Source organism: Argentina silus, assembly GCF_951799395.1.
Source record: "Argentina silus genome assembly, chromosome: 4".
NCBI classification, from domain to species: Eukaryota; Metazoa; Chordata; class Actinopteri; order Argentiniformes; family Argentinidae; genus Argentina; species Argentina silus.
Window position 1 is genome coordinate 768602 of NC_139658.1, and position 18704 is coordinate 787305.

General features: G+C 41.1%; 1 protein-coding gene across 1 annotated transcript; it reads right to left on the reverse strand.

Annotated features, from left to right (window-relative positions):
* Positions 1–12514: 12514 nt before the first annotated feature.
* On the reverse strand, positions 12515–18234 carry ppp4r2b (protein phosphatase 4, regulatory subunit 2b; the record flags this gene model as incomplete). Its single annotated transcript, XM_083667731.1, is given in 10 exon segments — positions 12515–14095; positions 14279–14595; positions 14709–14849; positions 14971–15045; positions 15180–15217; positions 16160–16253; positions 16521–16691; positions 17165–17246; positions 18104–18215; positions 18217–18234. Coding segments are annotated over 10 exon segments (1389 nt in total). The 3' UTR covers positions 12515–13754.
* Between the last annotated feature and the right edge of the window lie 470 nt (positions 18235–18704).

The window sequence follows — 18704 nt, forward strand, 5'->3', positions numbered from 1 at the left end:
CTTCTCAGAGGAGGAGCAAAACTCTTATTCAAATCAACACAACCATGTCATTTAGATAACACAGGACACAGCATTATAAGCGCACGGGTGACTTATGTATGTTAGATGGTTTTGGTCAGTATGATAGATACAGCACAGTTGTGTGATACTTGCTCAAAATCTTGAGGCCATGTTGTAGATACGAGGCCTGTGGCCACTCATCCTACTGTACTGTACTGTATGTGTTTGTCTCTATGTTGCCATGAGACTTATTGTCTCACTGCCTTGGATGTTTATGAATGCAACTCAGAGAGCCCCACAGTAGTGTCTGTGTTTTAGTCTGCATCACTTAAGGGGGATGAGTATGATAATAAGAGTAGCCAAGGGAGCCAGCTCAGGCACTTCCTCTATGTCTGCTGGAATATAATTGATTGCTCCTCCTTAAGCCTGAGCGAGCCCCAGCTCTATGGTATGATTTATGTCTGGGTACACGGCTTTGTACACACTCCTTTAATGGGAGATAACAATATGGCATGCAAAGCAAACAAAAGCTCTCACAATCAATTCTGGCCCTCTTCTCCCCTGATGCAGGGAGATTAGTTGATCACACACTTGGCTTTGTCGCCCCTCTGTATTTTTTATCTTCAGAATGAATGAAAGTGTTCCACTCCTCGTTCGCCTGGCTGTCCTCTTGTTTGGGCTGGAGAGCTGGTTTCATCCGTTTAAATGCCAGCCCGGGGAAAGGCTGACATTCCAGTGATATCATCCATTAACTGATAAGGCTGCCCTTCTGTAGCCTAGTGCTGCTAAGCCTGATGTTGTTTATATTCTGTACGGTGAGAAGACGTCTTACTGAACGCCAGGCTGGTCTAGAGGCAGACTAGTGTGTCTGGGGGCTTTTTCAGTCTGCCTGCATACAGGTGGATAAGGTTGTGCCTGTGGATAATGTCTGGCAATATAACATGCCATATGAAAATATAACTATTTTCTTAATTCCGTCATAGGTGAACATTAGAGTGAAATCATACAGTTGATGTGGTCTATATCGACATTTTAAAATCACAGAAGTTGGCTTTAGTTTTTTCAATGCTGTTTCAATTATTTGTTGTTTGGACTGTTTGTGCTCATTATATCAACATCTTAATCACATCTTTACCATGTCAACAGTAAAAATTTACAATTTTGAATGGTACATGTGGGGTTTTGATTGAGTGAGCTTCTTGGGAAATATTCAAATGTAAAACCCTAATCAGTGAAGTCAAGGCTGAATTATATATTTCATGAGGTCAACAGGTGCTTTTCATTCCACCCAGTTTATCTGAATTCCCTTGCTGCAACAATGTGACCTACGTTAAAGTAATTGAATCTTTCACAGTTAGTGAAAGCCCTCAGGGTAAACATAGATGAGAACAAAACAGGAATTCAGCAGGTGGATAAACTGTGTTAGCAGATCATGTCTTGGATTGAAGAGAGCAAGCTGCTTGATCCTTGAAATGTTGACCGACTTCTTTGTTTTTTACTTCACACCACATGAGTCAGATGCTTTAACTCAGAGCAACACAACTACACAACAAAGTTTATATCATGAAACACTGTATGTAGACTGATGAAACATTGACCACAATATTGTAGTTACAGTGTTCAACAATGGAGATCTAGAAACATCATTGTTCTACCAAAATAGATACAGCTAATGTTTTGAAGTCACCTCATCTACTTTGACATTATATAACACACCATGTTTATGTTAATCCAGGGTAAATGTTCTGACCTTCACTTAATCACAGTCATTACTAAACTGGTATTAGTAGGATTGCCTCAGTCTGCTAGTGATGTTGACAGCCAAGGATTTACGGTAGGCTCAGAAGACCCTTCATTTACTCAATAACGCTGTGAACTATATGTATGCTACACAACACAATGTAATGTATGGGGGAAGGAATGTCTGAGAAGGCTCTTTAACTTTCAGATTCAAAATCCAAGATCACATGTCGAATGTTTTAAAGATGCCAAAATCAATGGTTCCTCTCTGGAAAACAATATTTCTTCAAACCAAGCTTGTTCAATCTAAAATCAGAGCCTGCCATTGAACTGTCTGGGACTAATTCCTAATTCAGTTTTTATGTGTATTACTAATTTTATACTGATGTTGCTGACATCAAGACGAGGCCTTCTGATTGCCTTCAGTCATGTCTGAATGTAATATGATGAATCTTGCTTATGAACACAATCAGCTCTACTTTGACACAACACTATGACTCACTTTGATGTCACTAGCGTTTGATATCATTTTGATATGTGCCTTGAGTTGGTGCAGTTGGTAACTCCACAGGAAATTGACATACTGTACATGCGTGTGCTTATTCACTAAATTGAAGCTCTGCTGATAAACGTATAAATAATAAATAATTAATTTGACCAACTATGGCATTGTTAAATTGTTTGCAAGAAGTAACAATTCAACAGTAGGTCCATGAACAGTTCAATGGAACCATAGCATACCTAAGGGGGTTTAATGTAATGATTTCTTTTTTTTTTAATCTAGTAAAATCATTGTCCTCTGTCACTATAAAAAACATCCTTGACAACCAGCACATAGGAGGACATACTGTACCATTGCTAAATATATGACATACATAAAAATTTATGAACACAATCAGAACCATATTCTACCTTATCACAAACAAGAGGTGAAGTGACAGGAGACATGACCAAGGTTAATGACAAGAAATAATATGATAAATATGATAAAAATGTGCACAAGCTTCAACAATGTAGTGTGAGTAAGTGGTTGGTTGCTGAAAGGTTTTGTAATGTAATCTCAAATGGCACAACCCACCTGTCCATCAGAATATACCCATGAATATAAGTGAGTTATTGTGTCTTGGCATTTCAATATACTACACCATGGTTTATATTTTTCATGCCAGTATCAGAATGTAATCATTGAATTTTTTCAATCATTCAATGTTCTAACAGTGACTCTGATAGAGTATATCATCTAACGGAGGAAAGAGATATTGAGTATGAAAGTAAATGTACTAAAGATGAAAAGAAAGCACTATGTTTCATGTCAAATTGCAACTTTTGTAGGTACAGAAACCTAAACATCTATAGAAATAAAAGATTTGTAGTATTAAAGATTAGTAATGCAGTTTTGATTTTCAAAGTTGTGTAGGGAATCATATCACAACACAAACATTTTCTAAAACCATTCCTTTTCAAACCACAGACGAAAAAATGGTTTATACTTCAGTATATTTGTTCTGAAATATGTTCTTTTAGGCCTCTGAGATTATCTTATGAGATATCTCAAACATCACCCCTTCCCATCATTACAGAAATATCATGTCTCGCTGGCCAAAGCTGAAAGACTAGTACTGGCCTTTCAGCTCACAAACAAGAATATAAAATTCACAAAATGTGGAGATGTGAGGAGAAGTGAAGAGAGATTTGAGGGCCATCCTGGTGGGTGTCTCACCTTCAACTGGTTGGCCAAGGAGGGGGGAGAGTGCAGGGTTGTTTCCTCTTAAACCGTGGCACAATGATAAAGTGCATGTTTGGAGGACAGTAACAATGTCTTGATTATCTGTAGATTTTGCCACATGAGAAATATCTCATTTGTTAGTTGGTGACATCAGACTGAACAGCGTGTTCCTTTACAACTGCCCATCATTTTTCATCATTTAGATTTGGCATTGCAATAATTATCTTGAAAATAATTACTTATGATATTAACACAGTATTGCATTGTGCTTAATGATGTAGGTTTGACCTTAGAATAATGAGGACACATTTGAATTTATGAGACAATTATTTTTGCAGACTGTGCATCCATAACATAAGGAGCTATACGTTATTATACAAATTAAACAATGCCTCTGCTTTATTGTGCTTTATTGCTATATTGTGCTTTACTGCTTTATTGTGATGGGAATGTCTGGGCATTGTTTCCAAAGCCATTGGAAAAACACGATGTTAAGCCCCTTTTGAAAACCAAGCTTTTTGTGTCCTTCTGTCATTTAATTGAACATATTCAATACTGAAATGCAATTTGTAAAATGTATGTTTGTTGTTTTTAATGTGCTGTCATGTCGCAAAATATCGCTTACTTACACTCTTGTTTCGAACAGATAAATAACATTAAAAGGGTCCTGCCTCTCAGAAAGCCACACGTACATCAATTTCTATTACTACCTATTTGACCCTTGAACTTAGCAGGGACTTGTTAAGTTCAAAGGTCTCTTTGGTTGCCTTTGTTTATTGCTTCACAGAGCTGTAACTCACAGCAGTCTATCTTCCCAAGACTGGTTCTTCAGGGCTCCCCAATTCCCACAGTGGAGATCCCAGGGCTAGCCCAGCCCAACAGGAAAGTACCGGGCCTCTGGCTGCTTTCTGTGGCCCTTCTACATGGATTTATTGGGCTACAGCTAATTTGTCCATTATACACATTCCAGATCACAGGCTCCGGTCAACTGGATAAAAGCAACAGTGCAGGAGGAGCGACAGACATAGTGTCATTCCACAGATACCTCCACCCAATGAACTGAATTATTTCAGTTTGTCCAGTGTGTCTTATTATAATTGATAAAAGACGTCAGTTTGGCATAGCATGTTGTGTGTAGAGAAAATAATACTAACAATATATTTGACAACATTAAAATGAGAAAAATCAAGATCAAGAGATCAAGATTTGATTAGGTTGTAATCAGCAGGCAAGTTGAGGCAATTGAGACAACACAGTTTTATTTCAAAGCCACTGACACCATCATGTACACATATGTGTCTGTGATTCAAACGTCCTCTCCCTATTCTATCCTTGAAAATGATTTTACATTTTGATCAACCGAACAAACACAACAAGTAAACATAACAAGACAGCAGTGATGAAATGCCCTGGACAATGTGTTCAAGTGAAGCAATAATACAGTCATACAATGATTGTGGGGTATATCAATATCATGACCAGCTCATATCAAGAGAAGTGTGTTTGAGTTGATGTGCTTCAGGGCAATGTTCCCAAAGGCCACTGTCAGGACACAGAAACCAACTGAGCTGTCCAACCAGTCCAGCCCACTGCCCACAGCCAGCCCAATTCTACTGGCCAGCTAGTCCAGGTCCATTGCCCAGATGCTGTGTAGTGACGGAACTGTCGGGTAGGTGAGAGGGCCAGTATGGTTTCCTCTGGCTCTCATAACAGTATCTGCAGGGCCAATGTAATCAGAAAGCCTCCACCTTATTTACTCTGAGACCTCAGGATCTGCCACCACACATCCAGAGCAGCACTCTATCACTGAGCCACTGACATGAAGGGAGTGATAGAGGTGTAGGTGTGTGTGTGTGTGTGTGTGTGTGTGTGTGTGTGTGTGTGTGTGTGTGTGTGTGTGTGTGTGTGTGTGTGTCAGCCTCTCTCTGATTGCTGTGTGTGTGTGTGTGTGTGTGAGAGAGAGAGAGAGAGAGGGGAAGGAACAGAGAGAGAAAGAATTAAAGATAGAGAAAGATAGAAAGACAGAGTATGCTGTTATTGTTTAATGGTCAATGAATCACATCTCTGGTAGAAAAAGTCCCTTTATGGGTCATTGAACAGTCTTTCATAGAACTTTACAATGCGTGGTTTGAACATCTCATGAAATTTATTGCAACCATTTTCCTCAACTGGTGGCTGTGCCCTCCATTGAGCATGTCAGTGAAGACAGGATTCAAATGTTAATCCGAGAGTTCAACCACGGGGTGTTTCCCTCACCCTCTTTGTGCTTGATCATTTTGCGGTCCACACCACAGCCCACACTACAAATCAGAGATTTCTCCAAATAGACAGGTGGTAATGCAGCATGTCAATAACCTCCCATTCTGAAGAGGCACAAAATCCCCATGAAAACGGGTGCAAATTTCCCTCCTTTAGAATTTCTGTGCCTTGGGCATGGCAGTGAAAAGCAAGGAATCGCCTCTGATCAACATGAAGGGGTAAGGAATTAAAACCTCAGTGTGTGACTACTTGAAAAACTTCACTCAAACACCATTTTCAATAGTAATAAAATTGTCAAATATATATATTGCCACTCATATATTTTGAATCACAACAAATGCAAATAGAATAGGAGTGACACAGTCACATAAACCCTCTCAGTGTCTTGTTCATGGCCCATTTCTACGCCCATAACTGCCATCTCTGACTGTAAAACTGCAGGCACCAGGGGTTTGTGTGTCTTGACCGTGGTGGTTTGTTGACCATTAGAATTCCTGATGTCCCTCTAGGGAATGAGGTAAGGCTGACCAGCGGAACACAGAGGCAGGGACGTGACTCCTAAATCCACAGGCTCTGGCACAATCGACCCACATGTATTTAGATGTCATTGATTAAACATTCACCAGCTACACTTCTTAATGCCCTGCTTGCACTGTTATGATGTATCTGCCATTACGTAGATTCAGTAATTATAGTAGTAGCCTCATAATATGCTGATCTCCAGAACTATGGGGCGTGATGTGCTTAGGGTGCAGTCGTGAGCAACACTGTTATTTCCTGCCATTGATTTAGGATACGATCATGCAACCCTAAATGTGACTCGAGGTCTTTTGTTGCAGTAAATTATCTGTGGTCATTGTGCACATTCTTCTGGGAGGTCTGGAGCTTCCAGCTATAAGCTCTATCTACCCATGGCATGTTCTCACAAGCAAAAGGTACAATCAATACAACTTAAGTGGCAAGCTTAAAAGACAGACTGTGTGAGGGTTTCAGTACATGAACACAAGATGTATTTGTTTTTCATGCTTATTTCATGCTTATTTCATGCTTCTTCCTAAATGGTAAAGGGTACCGGTGAAAGAATTATGGATCAGTTGACTGATCTGACTGATCATGTTTTATCAAACTCAACTCCAAATGATAATTGCAGACATACATCAATGTGAGACAGACATGGTGGACAGTATTGTGACATTTTAAGAAATAAATGATGTAGCATATGATGTAAGTACAATCTTTTCAGTTTGATGTTGTCTGCTTTCGTCATTAATACAATCCCACTATACATCAAAGCAGCCTTTCAGCATGTCTAGTCTGTTTCCGTTCAGATTCAGATTCAGAAAATGTTGTCCTCAAAGCAATCTCCCAAAGAGACAACAAAGTCACAAGGGAAATACACAGGGAGAATACATTCTTACCGAAGTGATGTTCTCTATTTTAGCTCTCTCATCTTCTACGCTGTGGCCTAACAAGCACTTATGGCTATGCAACACCCAGCAGGCTAATTCAACAGCAGGACACACATGACCATACTCTTACCACCAGTGTCGTGGACAGATTCGCTCAAATTGAGCCTTTATTGGTCCCCCTTTCACACTCACAACCTGACGCAAAGAGCAGCACGCCTCTTACAAAATGGTCCCTAAAAGCCCTGCCTTTGTTATAAACAAGACCCTTCAGTGCCATTAGGCTGAGTGGTTGGGGGAGAGCTCAATGTTGTAGACGCTCCCAGCAGAGTCAATTAGTGCACTTCATTAGACTGTACTATTCCTAAACAGGCTGCAACCTGGAAATCCCAGTAATCATAGCAATCGATACACTGTATTAGCTGAAAATAGAGCAACCTTCTCCTTTTACCTAACAAAGTGCTACTCATGCTAAGATGTCTAACAGTAACTGTGTGTTTGTGCGTTGTGCTCATCCACTGTTTCAACCTCTCTGGCCCCTAACATGTTACCCTGGTTCTCATATGATTTGTGCTCATACTTACTGACAGCTGCAGCGTATTATCGTGACGTTAAAACTGATGTCTTATTAGTTGTATCATTCTTGGACGTACTGCCGAAGACCGGCTGGCGGGAGTTCATTGGGACTTCTCAAGGCTTTGATCAAATGACAACTAGAGACATGATGTCTCTTTTCATAACATTTAAAGTACTATGAAGTATGCAATTCTGCAATTCTGCAATTCCATGATTCTTTGCATAGCAAGCATATTACTGAGTGTATTACAGAATGCATTATGGCTTGGAATATTACTAATGGTATACAGCATTCTGTCACACTTGGGTAAGGAGAAGAAGAATGGTTAGAAATGTTACACAGAGGAGTTGGCTTTGAAAAGAGGGGTGGAAAAGAGAAAGGTGATGAAGCAGAACATGACTGGACAGTTGTTGGCACACACACACACACACACACACACACACACACACACACAGAGTCTGTTGAGATACAACCCTGGGGCTCTGTGCATGGGCTTATCTTTAATTGCACAAATAACAGGGGCAGTGATTATTTTATTGTTCTTGTTGTTCATGAGGATTGTTTGTCACGGAAGCCGGATTATTTCAGTCATAAACAATTTAACAATTGTATTACCCTGGAGTGTTGAAGCTTGTAGGGGAGGGTGCAGCCATTGCTCTGGAACCATCGTAAACGCTAAGGTGTGAATATGTAAAATGACTAGTAAATAATGACTAGAAAAGATTAACGCCAAGAAAGTGTGGTTCAAGAGCCACATTCAACATGCTTTCTTACCTGTCCATATGGGAGAATAGGTGGTAAAAAGCAGGTGTCAAATAGAGAAATGATGGGAAGGCTGGGCATGATTTGCAGTCAATAGTCCTTGAACGTGTGAATAGCCTTCATGTAACATTTTTCCTCTTGCTTTTTGATAGAGAGGAGATGTAGGCAGACCTCAAACTTAATGTTGTTCATTCTACATGGTGTCCATGGCCTCATTCTCTCTCTGTGTGTGATCATGCCAGTCTGACAGGTAAGTGGCAGTACAAACAACAGTTACCTGAGAATGGCGCCCGCTTGGAGTCACACACCCGCAGCACGCAGCACAACCCAAACCTCAAACCCCCAAAGGGCCTCAGTCTATGACGACTTCCACTCCACTTTCGTCTCAGCATTTCAGAATAATACACAGTATTTCTCACTGTCTCCTCTCCGCTATGCGGCTCTAGTGAAGTCATAAAGTTTAACATCTGTCTGGGGCTTTCTCCAATGTTGCCCCTCAGCTCTCAGATGCAGTAGTATCCTCACAAGGGAAAAACAAGCTCTGTTCTCACTCCCTCTCTGTCTACAAACCAAGTGGACAGTAACTGCCCACAAGTACTGTAATGCTTGCCATTTGCCAGAGCAGTGCAGAATGTTTGACCCTGCTGTATGCCAGACAATGGAACTTGACATTGACCAACCAACAGTCCAGACTTCCCTCCAATACTATGGCATTGAGAGTCACAAACATACCCAGACACACAGCCACTTACCATACAGAAAGGGTTTTGTAAATATGCTATGTGCAAATATGCCACTTGTGGATTGGAGGAGATAATATTCTAACATCTATATCATATTCATTACAATTCTAGTAAGTAATGGCTTTTGGCTACTTTGAAGAAATGAGAGAGATGCACTCAATGGAGTTCAGGTGGAGGACTGCATTGGATACAGCCCCGGGAGGGCGGCCAGTCCGTATGATGCGGGGGAGGAGGTGAGATGGTGGGGAGAATGTGTCACAGCTCATATCTACAGCTGCAGGCACCCAGTCTGCATCTTCATTTCAGAGCGGGGTTAATCATGTTAGGTCTGCCTGGGAAACAAAACAGTACCCTCTATTGGATGACACAGAGATTGCGCACTGGGATGTCTGACCCCGAAAGAGGAAAATGCCTACTGATTGTGGTGGTCTACTGTAAAGTCTAGACACTGCACTCTGTCTGTGAACTTGGCATCCTCTCCCACCATTTAATGTGACCAACACACAAAATTAATCTACATTAGATTGTGAGGTGAATGCCTATAGGGTGTACTTGCATCACTGGATGGGGCAAGAATTCTAATACAAAGTCAAAAAGTGACACTTTCTAAAACAGACAGCCATGCTTCATGACTGCTATCTGATCTACTTGTATAAGTCACATATAGGTGTTTATGATTTATCACAATAAGTGTAGGATAAGTACAAACAATAGTTATTAACCAGCAGTTGCCAGAAGGTCAGAATGAACACTCTCAAACACTCTTGCCAAGTTTCAATCTGCACCTCTAAGAATCACTTGCTCTAACCGTGATCTATAATCAATTAGAAGTAATGTGGAAATTAGCCATGGCTCCTGTTCAAGGAGCTTGTAATAATTAAACTGAAAAGAGAAGTAAAATGTAATTTGCTTGATTGGTTATGCACTGACTGGAACAAGTCAAAGTTTTACTTCATATCATTATGAGCTTTGGTTTCTGGGGACAGAAGGCTCAAGACATAGGCTATCTTTCTGAAAGTAAAGGTAAGCCTGTGCCCAGATTTTTCATTGTGAGACATGCCTGTGTGTTTAGATAAAGGCCGCTTTATCTAAAGACCAGAGAGCTTCACTCTCACAAGGGACAGTTTTGTCATTCTGGAACATTTGGTACTTTCTAAAATGTATCCAATAAATCACAGTTGTGTAACTTAGATGCTGTACAGTAGGATGAAATATGATGCAGGGTTGTTGTAGAGCAAAAAAAGTACAACACGGCTTTGTTTATGCAAAATGAACGCTCAGAGCAGATATCTGATGTCCTTGAGAGAGGCACAGTTTTGGCTACGATTATCATTGTATAGGAAAACAAATACATTCTCTAACATAGGGTCAAATTCATTAAAAAATGTTTCAAAAACACGCAGATTGTTTCAACCGATATGGACTTTTTACCCTAAGCCTGCTTGAAATCTACAGCACACAGATCCCCATGGGTTTTACTAAGGCCCAGTGACAAAGGGTAAAAGTTGGCATCAACGTCTGGCTTGTGATACGCAATTAGTGGGCAACTCCATTTCCATTTCATCGCAGCATGAGTTATACCATAGAAGTGCCAAAACAATCAGCTCCTATTTACAAGCTGAATTATGAATGCATGAAGCAAAAGCAAACATAACACATGCATGATTATTTCACACTACATTCCTTCATTGGATGCCATGTTCAAAACCAAAGTGAGAAAAATGTGCTGTTCTGAATTTTGGCAAGCAAAAAAGGATCTGCTGGGCTTTGCACATATCCAGCGTTGCCTTTGTGCTGTTTGGTTCTCTGGGAGGCAGAGGGCCAAGGGGTAATGAAGCTCCTCTCCATGCATATCTGACAATAGGCTGCATGTTTACCTTCTTTAGCCTTTTTATCCCTAAATAATGAGTCCAGGTCCCCTGAGCTGATATCAAAGATAGGCTTTCAAACACAGTTGAGAAATAATGAGAGGCTCCTTCAGTAACATATGCCAGTGTGTAAACTTTCATGGCACAGACAAGAAGCAATATTAGACATACATGTTTGTTTGCAACTAAAATTAGTTTAAAACTTTAGCACTTAATGAACTTGCATGTGACACTATTAATAGTTGAAATAACAACCTTGGTGCACACTCCTACGCATGATCTTGTTATATGAAAACAGCCATTGTGGGAACTGACTTTCGATATGAGAAACCTCTGAGAAAGCCTGCATGAAAATCCTAAGTCAAGTCACCAGTGCTGCCTCTCACCCTCTCGCCATAATAACCTCTGCCATTTATGGAGTAGGATCAAATTATGTCTCATTTGATTTGAAGCTGCTCTTTATTCCCCTGTTGACCTGGCATTTATTTCCCTGGAGACGGGTCTTCAAAGACTACAGTTAAACGCTGCCTCATGCAGTTCAGCCCTGCTCGGATTTACAATCCACTTTTTATTTCCTCTGAGAGCCTGGGCAAATTTCAGTAAGCCGACCCGCAAGAGCACCTCACCTTTGCTTGGCCAGCATACATGACATGAGAATCCCTCCTCATTGAGGCGGAGAAGGAGAGAGTTAACAAAGGCGCCTGTAATCCCAAATTATGATCCCCTGGTTTACCTTTATACTCACAGGAGGACAACATATGTTCAGAATGGATTAGTGTTTTGTCGAGGCACCCAACCTCAAGGCACATTGGAGCCTACACAAATAAAACCTGCATACTCTCATAAGCATATACTCCTGCAAAGCAAAGAACCCAGAGACAGACTGTTTGAGGAAATCAAATTTAGTGTCATGTAACCAACAGGGACACAACTTGGGTTGACTATGAACGACGACACTAGCCCTCTGAACAAGATCCTAAGACTTTAATCTTCACACCTCAGTCACTTCTGCATGCTGCTCTCACTACACTAAGGCCTACACATTGTGCACCCTTACAACTGCTGTATGACCTCTGGAATGTCATGCTTAAATGGAGATCTAAATTATATTGGTGCCCATGGGAGAACAATCAAAGCATCACTGGAGCAGTGTTCAAAGACATGACATATCCTGATTGGAAACATGTGTCAGGGTAATGCAGCGAAGAAGATGACTGAGGACTTGACCACAGCAGTGGCTAACTGGCTTAAGAGGCTCACATGTTTTCAACAACCACACATTTATTGGAATTAGAGCCTACCTAACGTCAGCAGAGGTGTTAAGACAGTTGCATAACACCAGGAGGGTGGAACGTGCAGTAGTAGCCTTTCGTAGCGGCTCAGTGAAATAGACTGCCTTAGGGTTAAGAAAGCATGACAAGGGACCACACATAAAAATGTTAACATTTATTGCTTTATCTGAATACTGCATTGAAAGCAAAAGCATTCAGAGTATACACAGAAATTATACAATTATATATGGTTTCACAAAGGCAGTGAACACATACTGTATTACAATCTACAAAAATCTACTTTACAGAAATTTAAAATTCTAAATATCAAAAGTACAGCTGCAGAAACAGGTGTAAAGTTGGTAACCAGTAACTGCTCTGGATATCTGTCAGTGAAACAACTTGGTGACATCACAATACAAAGCGGAAGTCATCTTTGTACTTACAGCTGGTTTTGGAAACTAAATAACTGGCTGCCAAAAAAACATACTCAAAAATGAGCCATTCATTTGAAATGTTCATATAAATTATGGTGGTTCAATGCACTCAAAATGATATAATCTTACATGTGACTCCTCTACAAGTTAAAGGTAGCATGTTATATTACTCTTTCAGTGGGGTTGGTGTATCATAGCAAAGACAACAGATGCGTTTAAAGGAGAATAAGGACACATATGGAGAAACTACTTCAATACTCCGATCTCACAAGGAAAATGTATGGGAAAAAAAACAAATAAACAAATCAAAGACCTAGTCTCAACAGCCAAGATGGCACTTGAGTTACATCATACAGTAGTGGTATGGGCAGATTGCTGAGGCTTGTGCTTCAGTCAGAAACAGAAATGATGCCAGCAAGTAATTCATCTCTGGAGTGACTGCATAAATAACAAGTGGCTGGGCTAGCTTTGTCCTGACCCTGGTGGTGTGGCGGTGATATCAATCCAGAGGAAAAACCACTGTGGCTAAGTGAACAAAACTGAGACCCTTTTTACCTTTCCTGTCAAATGCCCAAAAGGGTGAGGATGGGGGGGGGGGGGGGGGGGGGGGGGGGGGAAACAGAGGGAAACATTATCCTGATAGCACATCTTTAAAAAAAGATCAGCATCCCCAAGGACTAAATCAAGGCTGACTGAAACAAAGACCTTTGACAACCACAAGCCTTCAATGAAACTCAAAAATACAGGGTAGAAAAAAAACAAAACGCTTCCAGTTTAAAAACCTTCAATTCAAAATAAAAATGGTATGCCCTCATCAATGACAGGAGGCCATCAGAGGAGTGCCCAAAATGTAGACAAGGCATAAAGTATCTAGAGGGCGAGGTGGGGTGCCCTCTTCACCAGTGACAGTCAAGCTGGACTTGAGAACAGATGTCTTATGGTCACAGACTGATCCAAGGGTCCAGTTAGTCCTGCTCCATGGGCTCGTCACTGGTCCCAGAGTCCAGACTGCTGCTCTCCATGGCGCCCTCTGTAGGTGGGTCAGGTGTACTGCTGGAGGGAGCAGGGGCTGCCTCTTCCCTGGCTCCACTCTCTTCACTGCTACTGCTGCTACTGCTGCTGCTGACAGGCTCACTGCCCTCATCGCTGTCCCGGGCCTCAGGGCTCTCCAGTACGCCTGCAGGGGCCTGCTGCTCTGACTGGTCCATATCGTTGCCCTCCTCCTGGGAGCCAGACGGTACCTCTCTCTCAGCCTGCTCCTCCTGGCCTGGCCCTGCTGACACCTCAGACTGGGTGCTCGATGGCTCTGTGGGATATGGAAGGACAGGAAGGGTTAACCAGAGGGAAGAATACCAACTACATAGAGGCTACTTGTGTGAATGACACTTCTGCAAATACAAGGTATACCAAAATGTACTAACAGGTATCCAGGAGGCAATGGCCGCGTGAATGGAAAAAGGGTGCCAGATATTTCACAAATAAGTCATACCTTGGTCCTCACAAGTCCCTGCTACAGTACTGGCAGCCTCCCTTTCCTCTTTCTCTTCCTCCTCATGTTCATTCTCCTCCTCCTTCTCCTGGACCATAGACTCTGCTTCCTCTGACAAGCTGTCCGCGTGTATGGGTCTGACCGCGTTCACCTCCTGTTCCTGCTCCTCGTCTTCATCTTCATCATCCTCGTCGTCTTCCTCGTCGTCTTTGTTGAACTTCAGCCTCTTCACCTCGTGCTGCTCGGCCTCCATGTCCTCCTCTTCCTCGTCGTCATGGTGCTTGTTCTTCACTGAGCTCCCCGACGCCGACACATCACTGAGAGACGGGCACAGAGAGGATTCATCACACCCGCATCACGATTGCCTAATCAAAGCAAGACGGGAGGTAAGCTTCACATGGACTGTAGGATTTATATCATCTGTAGTTACCTGGAGGGTTTGTCGTGTCCCTGCTCTGTGGTAGGATCTTTGTTTTCCGTACTATCCGGTAGACCGTTTGTCGCGAGCGAGCTGGCTAGAGAGAGTTTCGGTCTGTTCAGTGGCCTCGGAGTCCCAGGACCATTTACTTTCCTGAAAGAAAGCAGAGAAAGAGTGAGATGACTTGCACCAAGAAAAACATTGCTTTGTTGACATTTACTTGTACATTTAAAATGAGGGATAGGAGGATGAAGTTACTTGACCCTAGCATTACCTCTCAGTAAATGCAGATGTGTTCCCAGGCAGCATTACTCCATTCACCCTGTTCACACCACTGCATCCATTTTTCCTTTCATGAGAGAGCGAAGCATGAAGTACAACAGCAAACACTCTTCAGCTCTACACACTTAAGACAATAGACTAACCTTTTGTAATGTTTTATACACAGTAGAAAGGACAAGGACCAAAAAAGATCTGACTTACTCTGAGGTAGGATGCACAGAGCTGACAACCATCACATTCTGGGAAAAAGAAAAAGAAATTCATTACAAACACAGTAAAAAGGCCAAGTTATACTTCAACAAAGTTAAAACAAAGAAACCTGTTTTGTTTTGTTTTGATTAATCCATAGACACAGGCAATGTACGCTAAATGATGATTGTTCGAGATGGTATGCATCATGAAATACACATGACCATTGATTTAATCCGCTTTAAAGGGATGTTCCACTCTATTAACATCTTAATGTGGTCTGCAGAGTAGAAGTCTCCTTCCTGACACCCAAAATGCTATAACGGCACACCAGAAGTGGAATTTTATAGACATTTATACACATTTTACATTACTATTGGCAAAGTACTTCAGAGTTGAGTTAGTGTTGTTATGGACTTATTTCTTTTGTATATGGCCATTCCGACAGAAATTGCAATCATTCAAGACTGTCTGGGGTGGTGTACTACAAATATTAGAAATGTCAGTTTCTTCCCAATGGCAGTGGGGCTCACAACCAAGCCCCCTGCCTCTCACTGACCCCCCCCCCCCCCCCCCCCCCAACCTGTCACACAAACAATGCACTGACAGTGTAACTTATAATTATTTAAAATGATTCTAATTTATAGTGTACATGCCCCACAACCATTTCACAGCCTCTAGCCTCATTGCCATTTAGTCTCACACAGCCTACAAGATGTATTGTTCTCCTGCTCTTTTTTGTAAATGTGTAAATTTGCTACTGCTATTTTGTTAATACTTTGCAATTTTGTAAATTTCTTGTCAATATTTGCTATTTGTTTTTTATGTCCATGCACCAACCTCACCAAGTCAATTTCCTGTATGTTCAAATATACTTGGCCAAATAAAAGAATTCTGATTCTGATACTAGTGCTAGACAACTATACGATGTAAATAGAGATGAACATCCCTTAAAAGGTGTGTAATAACAGTTAAACTGGTACAGCACTCACCTTTTCCACCCCTCTGAGAAATTTGTCTGTTCCTGTGTAATTCCTCTTGGGTTCTGTAAGCAACTCACAGAGGCGCTGGATTGTAAATGGAATTCTGAAAGAAAGACAGACAAGAGACATATTGAGCAAGTGAGGACAAAACTGACATAATGCAAGAAACATTTCTTTTCTCTAGATAGATCTGACATCAACAATGAGGTGTGCTTTTTAATATAGAGTAAAGCTGAATCTGTAGATGGCGCCATTGTATAGAGACCACAACGTCAGCAATGACATCCTTTTTAGATAGTATCACATGCTTATAGGAAGGCGGTTGTGTCTAAAGGTCATGCTGGAACTGGCAGCTTAGTTGGGCACCTACCCATTGTAATCATTCACAATCTTCAGTATCCTCTCCTTCATGTCCTCAAATGGAATAGACTCCACATTGGGATTGGCTGCCCCTCTTTGATCGGGTGCAGAGGTTTTAAAGTCGTCCATCACTTTCTCCAGTTTGAAGACGAAATAGCTTTTAAATTGGGACCATTGAACCCTGGAGAAACAAAGCATGCATTGAGTCATTAAAATGAATAGATAATTCAAAAAGCAAAACCAACGATACTTGCAAAGCTAAACATGATTATGGTTGATTAACAAACATATACTATATCAAAGACATCTTACAAATAAAATCATTACATGTGTAAATTCTACCTCCCCTTTGTGCTTTGCTCTTAGAACAAACAGTGACTTTGTATTGTCATATAGCATGAAGTACAATGGAATGTTGAATTTGCTGTAGAATCATCAGAATGAACTGTCAAACATGAAGAAATATAAAGCTGTTTTTCATAATTTGCACCAGTGAGTGGTATTCAAGTTCTAGTCTGGGTTAATATAAGCCTCTGCTTGTCATTCTCTACTCATAATGGAGACACAGTAAAGGGTTCCCATAACCATGTAGTCAAAACGGACATAAATATATTCGTACTTGTTCATGGACATTAGATGATTCAGCTAACTTACATGGTTTCTCCCGTCTTTGCGACATGACACAAAAACTGGTCCAGAAGGGGAGACACCTCTTGCTTCCCTTTCTTGTCAAAGTCTGAAATGGAACAGGAGGCATCAAGTCAGTAAATCCAACTTGAATCTAGTTAAGGAATTAGACATAAAGTTAGTGAGTAGAAAAGTGATTCAGCCAGAACGAATATTCTTTGGAAATACAGAACAACATTTGCTATAGCCAGTAGCGAGCTAGCTAGCTGTGTACACAGAGGCTACAGACAATCACCCAGCCAAAGGCATATGAACAGTGACAACAACAAGGCATCAAATCTAGTGCACTGCTGGGAAAAGCAGTTCATGGGAAAATGTTGTATTTTTGTTTAGCTAGCCTTGCATGTCAAAGGAGACTTCTAGCTAGGAAGTGAGCCAACAGGCTAGCAATCACATAGCTAGCTAGCTAGCTAGCTAGTTAGCAATTTATATAACATCAGCTAACAATCTGACAAGCGAGCCAGCTAACTAGCGAGCTTTAGCTATCTAGCGACACATACTGTACTATAGATGGCTAGCGTTTTGGGGAACTGATGATGTCCTACAACATAATCATGCAAAGCTAACTAGCCAGCGTAATACATCAATTGAGGATTTAGTTAACTAGCTGGCAGCTAGCTAATGTTGTGGTTAGATAACATTATCAAAATGGGTTTGATAATGACTAGCTTATAGCAGCTAACATAGCGTCTTAGCTAGCTAGCTAGCTATTAATCAGTGAGGAGGAATACTAGCAAGCTAACTGTTAGCTAGCTAGTAACACACTCGTCTGAAAATTAGCATTAGCCGGTTTAGCAACATTAGCTGAAACATGTAACACCTTTGACAATGTAACCACTGTAAAATGAAGCCCAGAAACAACACCTGGTTTCAATCAACATATTGAACAATTAACAAGCCTTTGACCTTTGAGAGCTTCTTGGAGTGAGTCAATTTCCATCATGTTGTTGTCCTCTGTCAATCTCCTGGATCCAACAAGAGGCAAACTGGTGGTGGCTGCGTTCTCAACACAAAAAAGTGAGAGGAAGAAGAAGCATTTTAATATGGCGCTTGTGAGGTCACTGCCTGTTCGCAGGCACACTGCGAATGCATGCCAAAAGTACAGAGTGTACTGCCGCACAAGTTGCACAACGGCATACTCAACAATTGACAGTAACAACAAACAATCTTAATTATCATTATACCCTCAACATGAAAAGGTATTCTCACTGATGTATGAAAAGTAGGGTCATTTCACATCTAATTCATGAGCTATGCAAAATGTTGGTCTGTGTATTTTTTTGTTGGAGTTGACCCTCACAGTCTGCCTGAAGGAGAGCCACATATTCCATGAGTAGGCCTAATCACTCATCTTCAAAATCATACAATCTTGTCAAATGTATTTCTGCCATGGGTAGGCCTATACTAATTGCCATTCATTTATTTACATTTACATTTATGGCATTTAGCAGATGCCTTTATCCAAAGCGACGTACAACAATACATTTGTTTAAGTAAGTGAATCATC